The sequence below is a fragment of the Cyphomyrmex costatus genome, unplaced genomic scaffold (genome assembly GCF_001594065.2).
Source record: "Cyphomyrmex costatus isolate MS0001 unplaced genomic scaffold, Ccosl1.0 scaffold427, whole genome shotgun sequence".
Taxonomy (NCBI): domain Eukaryota; kingdom Metazoa; phylum Arthropoda; class Insecta; order Hymenoptera; family Formicidae; genus Cyphomyrmex; species Cyphomyrmex costatus.
This window is the reverse complement of record NW_017278502.1, coordinates 94292-103576: the sequence shown is the minus strand read 5'-3', so window position 1 is coordinate 103576 and position 9285 is coordinate 94292. Positions and strand designations below refer to the sequence as shown.

Here is a 9285-nt window from a genome sequence, read left to right as displayed (position 1 = left end):
AGCAGCAGGTTTACTCCAAAACGTAGGTATCTCGTCCGCAGCATAAACGCCTATAGTATCGCAGGGTATGTTTTGTAAAGCAGCCCGTAATTGCAAACTATTCATAGCCACCAAGAATTTTCAAGAGAATTATTTTCTTCTTCTTCTTCTTTTGTATTATGACTATTATCGCGGTTATACCACGTCATAGAAAACGATGGAGATGGAGGCGACAACGGTGTTGACAAAGATGCAGAATCCAGAAAGGCGTAATCTTTAATCCACTTTCTTATCCGCAATGCATTATTTAAAGCACATGTATATTCCCGATTATTTGTCTTGATTTTTATACTATGGATGAGGCACGTTTGCTTTAACTGCGGTAATTGATGAAATGGTGGACATTTCTCCTCTTCTTCTAAATTTATAATGTTTCTACTTGTAATACGATGGAGAAAAGCTGATTTATCTCGGCCTCTTATGAATATTCGGTTCGTAAATTGTGCAATTGTCCTCAAATGTCGACATAAGTTTTTGTATGGTGTATCTCCTTCAAACCATTCAATACCATGGAAATTTTTACTGAGCCAATTGTTTTGAGATTTTGAACGGGTTGATAGCTCGGTAAAGGAGTATGGTTGTGCAATAATCCAATGAGCGCAATGGTCGTTATTTATGGAGACAATAGCAACTTCTTTTGGAAAAAAATCTTCCTCCGTATTCTTGAATCCTTGTATATCAATAACGATATTCATATTTATAATTGTAAATGCGAGAAAGATATATATATATATATAACTGGTAGTAATAGTGTAGTGTATACACTCAAGAACTAGTGCCGACTGATGATTGAAGTTATATGCTCATAACGTTTAAGCTTTTCGTTTCTATAATATCCGTTCCTATAATGCTTGTTCCCGAAGTTCTTTTTCCTATAATGCCTATATTAGTATCAAGTTTCATCTGCGTTGAATATTTGCATAGCCTACTACGAATTCTCTCTCTCTCTCTCTCTCTTTCTTAACCACCATAGTCTACAATCACCTGTCTTGATGCATCAATCTCCATAATATTGTCATATTCGGCATAAATAATACAATTTATCGTATTTTCTAATGCTTCTTCGAAACGAACTTCGATTCTAACATTACCATGCTTCATTAAATTCCAATGCGTAGTATCGTTTGCTGAAAGGTCCGGTGTAAGATCAAATGCAAAAAGACAATAACCGTTTGGATAATTCTTACGAGAAATAGCATTGCCCTCGTTTAAAAAATGAATTCCTGTTCCAGAAAAAAGAGTGTGATAGGCCTCCATATATAATTTCTCCTTTGTAAAATCGGGTTGTAACGGTTTGCTAGGTATTTGTGTACCATCCACGTACAGAGATAAAAAATTAATTTTGTAATGATGAAAATTAAAAGGATTCAGCATACGATTACCGTTAAATGCTCTATTATCAACAAAACCGATGATTAAACGTTTCGGTATTTGACCTAATATCACATTGTCGAGCGTTTCACCGTATATACCACTGTGTATAGATATAGATTTCACTTCGACACGTGTGAGGGGGTATTTTGCTGTGGTTTTCGCAAGAGCTTTGGCATGTGCTAACAACATACCAGGTGAAATTTTTGAACGTCTAACAAGAAGTGTAGCATCAATTATATGAACTTCGAAATTTCGTTCGGTTTGATCCATAAGGCAGAATGTATCTCTCGATCGCACTATTCGCAAACGCATTTCTACACCATTTATTAAAAATCTTTCTTGATTAAAAACATCACAGTGTAAATGCCCCATAAGATCAATTTTCTTGCCATCGGCTGTCAATACGCGACGTTTTACAAGGCCATCGTTTGCGTTGAGTAGATCATCCATGGATCCGCTTTTATCTTCGTACCACAATACGCTTGTTAAATGAGAGTTTTTAGCAGCAGGACCATAATTAAGTAATGTCTCTATGTAAGCTCTATAAGCGTAAGCATTATTCGGTGGTGATATAAGTTTTTGATTGAAAAATACATCTACCTGATTGAATAATGAATGCATAAAATTATTCACAGGCCCGACATAATCAGTGGTATCTCCATCTTTTGAAGGCTCTTTATGAATCGTTGGCCTTATTTGGACACTGATGCTTAACATTGTATGCGGTAGATCGATGTATTCCTCTCCTAGTCCGGGTACTACAAATTCTATAGGTGAATCATCAGTTAACGATGATATTGGCTTGTAGTGTATCCATTGTGAACTTTCGATTGTGGCTTGCGTTGGTGGAACAGTGAATAATTCCAATTCCGATTTGAGACATTCGCATGAATGAGTGTGTAAAAAAGACATATTTGCTATTATTTTACGGCGAATATATTATTGAAAAATGTCAACAACAGTACGATTGTTTCGAGAATATCTCTTTTTCTTTTTATTTTTTAACGTATTTGTCTTATTGTTAGATCGAATTGTCTTCTTCTTTTTCTTCTTCTTCCTCTTCTGTTCTTTCGCGATATGACCACTGTCACGGGTGTTAATTAAATACTTTGTTTTCGACTCTCTCATGGATTTATATCCTGATCCTTTCATAAGAATATCGATCTTTTCTTCGGCTTTCCGTTTTAAATTTGTAGCTGAATCTTTCATGCGAGTATTAAAAGCTTCTTTGAATGGAACATCTCTTTGTATTACATCGCGAGCTACGTTCATTCCAGAACGAACAACTTCTTTACCGATCGCCTTCGCACCTTTTGATAAAAGAGGTAAAACACGACGAAAGAGGCCTCCAAGGAAACTACCAATTCCATGACCGCGTTGATTTGATGTACCAATGTACACATGTTCAATTCCGCTTTGCCGACCACCGCCGTATTGGATATCAAAATATTCATCATAGGCTGTCATTTCTTTTAATGTATTATTTAATCTAATCTTTTAAAGTGAAGCGTTACAGTCAATGTGCCATATTCGAATGGTATAGGTTGCCCAAATTCATCTCTTATATCGATCTCAATTGTTTGAAAAGACGTATGAAGTAGAGGTATATATTTAGCCGTTGAGAAACTTTTATGTTTGACTGAACCATAAACGTATGCTTCTATATCTAAAGGTACGGTACGGAGTAACGGTGTTTGCACATCACCTGTAATGTAAGGTTCACATATATCCGTGTATATGAACATTGAAGTAGGTAACGCTCTGATCAAGCTAGCTGGTCTAGATGATACCCAAGACATATCATTTAGCGATATATTATATTCCTTCGTATTATAGCCGAATATCCGTGCCAATGTTGGAGATAGAAGGAAAGTATGCTCGTTATTTACACAATGTACACATGAACGCTGTGCACTAACATAGCCATTTTTATTTACTGTAAAAGTTAAATGATCTTTCATCGATGTTTCATTAACTGTTTCGACAAGATCATCGATTGAACGGTACAATCCCCGTGGCATAATGTAGTGTTCAATTCTATTTTGATCTACATCATTTTTAAGAGCCTCAGATGTATTGAACAAATTTCTTCTTACTGTGGTTTTTTCATCTTTCGGGAAATGAAGAAATGTCATAGGTATTTGAATATCTGTTAGGGATACACCCCATTCGCCTTGTAAACGTAATTGATGCGGTAAGCGAGTAATAAAATGAGTCGTTGTATTATCCGGAAAATATGAGACACTGCTATTACTAGGCAGAACTATGTAAAAATTATTCCTCATTATAGATATTTATTTGTTTTTTATATCCTTAGGATTTATCCACGTATTAAAATTTTCTGGAAAACCATGCCAACTAACGAGAATACGTCTCGAACGACCTCGACCCTTACTTCGAATTATTTTCTCAACTGTAAGATTTGTCTTTGCATAATCTCGGTGGATTCTAGTTAATTCTTCTTCGTAAAAGAGCCCATCTATATCCTCGCCGTGAAGATCTCTTAAGAAGTAGACTGGTGGTTGTTGGTGTGTGGAAACGCGTATTATAAGAAATATCTCTTTACTCCAGCCACCTTCATAACCTTTCGCGAACGCTGCTTTGTAGCTACTGATTCGCACAAGGTCTCCAACCTTGTATTTAGGAACACGAGTACGTTTACTAGCATATCGGTGAGCGAGATTTGTTCTAACAATCCGAACATTATTCAATGTTACATTACGCGGGGCCATTTTAATAGCGGTGTGATACGAGCGATTGTACGCATCAACAATATTTTGTAGAATATGAATATATCGTTTATTTTTTGTATATGTAAAATATCTCCACATGCGCTCCTTCAGCGTTCTATTGAGACGTTCGACAACTGCTGCTTTCACATCCGGATTACGAGCTACACGAAAACCAATTTTTTCGTTCTTCAAGAAAAGTTGTGTAGCTGCGCCTGTAAATTCTTTACCACGGTCAGTCTGCAAAACAATAGGACGTCTTCCTTTACTGCGTGCCAGTATACGTGCTAATGCTAGTGCAACACTTGCGCTTGTTTTATCACGCAGTTTTTCAACCCAAGCAAATTTACTCAAAACGTCGATAATGACGAGTAAATACGCATAATTATCGTTATAATTTTTAATTGCGCGTAGATCCACGATATCTGCTTCCCATAAATCATCGATATTGTACAAATTGTAGAAACGACGTGGATATCGACGGCGTAAAGGCCTATGTAGCGTATATGTGTCTTGACTCTCCAACCATTTGATAGTTTTATTTCGGGAAACAGTTTTATTAGTTTCACGCAATAATTTTGGTGCTCCGGAAAAAGATGCTGGATGAGAAGGGTCGTAATAAATTGTTTCTAGTTTTTTCATTCTTACAATTTAGATGCCTTTCTTTTTTTATTCAAAAGAGATAAACTTTCCCAATTATTGGCGCTACAATAGTTCTCACTGACGTTATCGGTATTATCCGTCGGAACCTCGCTTGAGTCAGATGTTTGGCTCGCTGCTGTAACACCGCTTGACAATATGATATTCGGTAGTCGTAGTGTGCTAATGGCGTTGCCAGGTCTTGGACTATCTGACCAAAGATCTTGATTTCCTATAAATTCACGAGGCACCTTTACACTACGCAGAAATGCGGCAAAATGATGTCTTCCGACAGGTCTTGCCGTTTTTCTGGAGCGCATAGTGTCATTTACAAGATCGACAATATTATATTCGGCTACTTTTGTACCGTCGATAGAGATAACACCATATTTATCCCAAACGAGTCTGTCAGACGCATTAGACTGTAAATGATTTAATAAAAGTTTAGCTTTTTGCCGATATTTTAACGGTACACTAGCCAAAATGAATGAATCACCCATCCGATCTTTTTCTATTTCTTTCATCTCCTCCCCATCTGAGTAGATAGCAGATTTGATGGTTGTATTATGCTTTGCTTCTTCTACGAAGTATAAATAACGCTGTAGTATTTGAAGGTAAGCCTTGCATTTTTCTCTTTCATCCACAAATTTATTTGAATTGAGAATTTCACGCATTTCTTCATCTAACCTGCTCAATGTAGTACCAGGCGTTTGAATTGTTTTATTATTTAATACGTGAGTTAATTGCATAACTTTTTCTTCCGGTACCAAAACCATTTTTTTTGTGTGTTCCATTATATTTTATTTCGGAGCTATAAGACAGGATAATACACTACCTAGTATAGGTACTAGTAACAAAAGTAAGAAATTCTTACTAAGAATCCACCCCGTTGCACGATCAAGCGTTTTTTACTCTTCCAAGAATCGTTTTTATCGGCGAGTCGACGTAATATGGCGGCATAGCGTTTCAAACGTCGTTTATATGGTTGTTTAAGTGGTACATTACCGTGTAATATATTTAAAGCACACTCGCATATGCATCTAACAAGTTTCGGATCAGCCTTTTTCAAGATAGCGATACGTTGTTCGTTTGTGAGGTGACGTAACGCTTGTAGTATTGCAGCGTGTTTTTGGCCGAAGATATGAGCGTTTGGTGCCATTACAAACTTATTGAATTTAAAGTTTGAAAAATATATTCACAATCCTTTTATTGGTGTATATAATTTACATTTACAACAATCTTTAATTAACGGTGTTGGACCATCAATATGCGATTGTTGAGTCGATAGCTTATAATGTTCTAAGCACCGCCGATAGCCACACACTTCTGGATCTCGTTTAATATACTCGGGGAGCTTATCCCATAGATAATCTATGTGATTGCTGAACTCTCGTAATAATATAATCTTTGGTATAAATTGTAATTGTTCAGCAGTCAAATCGTTGATAATATTATCACCCGTCAATATGAGAAACATTTTAGCTACTGACAAGATTTGGATTTCTGTTCGACTATAAATACGTTAAACAGAACGCTGTCGCACATGTATAAAATAATTTTAAAGATGTTAGATAAGATTATTGATATTTCCCGTGTTGTACTTCTATTTACGGGGCACGTAAACATATTGAAATTTATTATCAGGAAATATGCACGTGCGAAATCGACAATTTTCCGGTGTGGATTGCTTTAAATCAAGTAATAAATAACCATGCGGTATAGATGTTGCGTCATTATATATTTCCCATAAGAATTTAATATTTTCGGGATAAACTTGACGAGCCAAATGCTGTATTTGGGCACGATCCCTAGGATTTTTAAATACAACTATATAATTAGCATTCAATGAAATATCTCGCATACCGCGTCCTTGATGAAATAAATTTTGCGTAATAAAAATGACACTAATATTTTTATGATGACTCCCTTTCGTAAATAAATCTATTACAGTATTATCACATGCTTCACGCATAAGGTCATCAATAACAATAAGTTTTGGGCATGGATCGTTAGCATAATCCTCATTACGTGGTAATCCTTCATGAAATTCAACATTATCACCATATTCAGTGTAACTCGGCTGCCATTCTGAATAGTAAAATAATATACGATCAAACTTAGTATCGCTCCTAGCAGTCATATTTCGAAAAAATTTTTTCACGAAAAACGTTTTACCACAGCCTGTTGGACCGCAGACCATAGAGGTCCAAGGATGTTTCCACCGTGTATCCATTTTAACGAATAACAATATTTAATTGGTGTTCCTGTTATAAAAGACATTTATAATAAAGTGCAATATATATTCTTGTTTTTTAGATATGCTTTTAACAATGTATAAATAAAATCTTTAATACTATAAAAAGTAATCAAACATCTTTTTCTTTTAGATATAAATACTTTATTTGCGGCTTTCAAGGGTATAAACATATAATAATTATAAATTGCAATAGCCGTAGGGTAATGAACCATAAGAGTTCTCGCGTCTTCGTTTATCAAACGTTTGTTTGCACGTTTTACGTTCTGTACTTGTTACAACATTATGAAACTTCGTACGTTTGATAGCGTCAAAACAAAGTACTATTGAAATATCTAGCTCATTTGTAACAAGTTCCCTAACAGAGCGGTAATTAATCAATTTGTTGTTCGCAAAATTAAGAGTTACACCTTTGGCTTTGCAAACCTCTGTAGTACTACCATCGGGCTTACGTACAACAAATGCATAAAATTTTGGACCAGCTGAAACAAAAGATTCGATATAACTACCATCACCATAACACGTCAGCTCGTTCGTCAAATCACCCAGCAACTTACCCGTTGGTGGGTCATAATCATTCGGAGAATTACCACTCACATATATACATGAATCTGTATCGCAATATAATGCTCGGTTTCCAAGACGCTCGAGATACTCATATAATTTAAGACGAGCTTGAGCTGTTGTGAATGCGGCTATTACAACATTTGTTATGGGTGATGATGTTAAATTCTCGTCTCTGCATATATAACTAACATATAAAACGTCATCATTAACAGGTAATATACTTATAACATTTATCTCATTACTGGAAAGTAATTGTATCAATCTGTTACGTGTTGTTACAATTTCAACTTTAGGTAAATTCTCGCGTTGACCAAACTTACCCCAAAACGAATTTAAACATAATTTTGAAACAGCACGAAGCCCCGGATTAATATATATTTTTTGCGGATCTAATTTAATACCTTCCATTTGCTCATATTCATCTATGTATCGCATTTTTAACTCTTCATTATCAATACAGTCGGAAGGCCAACCGCTGGCTTCTTGCTTAATTTTTAAAAAAGTATTTATGTACTCTGTGAAATGACCCCCTTCTTTGGCTTCAGGATTATATTGAGTCATTTCATATTGCCAAATTTCATAAATATTCATAATTTTATATCCGACGATCACGGCTTTACGTATTTCATCAGCCACTCATGTACCCGTAAATTCACGATCCACAGTATCTTCGTGTATACAATCCTCTTGATACATATTTTCATAACACGAACGACATAAAGCAAACATTAATTTACCATGCATTCGTACAGGTAATACAGGATGATAAAGCATACGTGGTGGTAATATCGTACAATAAACGAGACCCTCCACTTTATCAATCTCGACGCCTGAAGATCCCGTTAATTTGCGACATTCTTCACCAACATATATTGTCGGATGTTTTACGGGGAATTTTCCTGTTTTACAGATATAAGGGTAAAGAGAACACACATCGACATAATGTATTTTCTCATTAGCCTTTACATCATAAAGAGACTCCATGTTCTCTGTACGACCACCATAAAAGGCGTCGCGAGGGTTTAACGGCTTTCGCGAAACCTCAGGCCGATTTTCTAAAAATATTCGCATATCCTCTCTAGATATTAAAATACGATCAAAATCACATTCCCACATCTCCGTTAAAATATATCCAGCAGATTCAATCTTTGCTGTAATAAACTGTGTACGTTCCAAACGAGCATCCATCGTATCAGTACTAATACCATGGGTTCTATTTACAGTATAACAACGGGGGCATCCATGCCAATAGCATCCATGAAATTGCAAAACATGTTTGATCACCGCACCGTCAATAATTTCTTCGTAATACCCATCAACAAGAACACCTTCGGGTAATCGTGTTTCGCGTCCGTTTCCCGCATGTGCTATGATATGACCCAACTCATGTTTCATCCAAGTTAACCACGAAATAGCTTTACGCGATTGATTCTGACCCCAGCGGTAGCCTCCCGTAAGTATAATACCTATCATATTTTTTTGAAGAAAATTTTTACGATAAACGCGAGAACAAGCCGATGCTATTGTTGTACTCTCCTCAAAAGGACAAACATTGCCGCATTTGATAAACATTTTGCGAAAAGCTAAACAAGCACGCCGCAATATTGTTACATCATTCTTGCAATAACTCACAATTTCTTTCTTAAAATGGAATATATAATTCGAACGTTTTGTCTCGTTATA

At 36.0% G+C, this 9285-nt stretch overlaps 2 protein-coding genes across 2 annotated transcripts; both read right to left on the bottom strand.

Moving 5' to 3' along the window:
• Positions 1-999: 999 nt before the first annotated feature.
• On the bottom strand, positions 1000-2325 carry LOC108777275 (uncharacterized protein F54H12.2). Its single transcript, XM_018544115.1, has one exon. It carries the CDS (start codon positions 2323-2325, stop codon positions 1000-1002), a length of 1326 nt encoding a protein of 441 aa, XP_018399617.1.
• A 5913-nt stretch (positions 2326-8238) lies between these two features.
• LOC108777274 (uncharacterized) lies at positions 8239-9174 on the bottom strand. Its single transcript, XM_018544114.1, has one exon. The coding sequence runs from the start codon at positions 9172-9174 to the stop codon at positions 8239-8241; it is 936 nt and encodes a 311-aa protein (XP_018399616.1).
• Between the last annotated feature and the right edge of the window lie 111 nt (positions 9175-9285).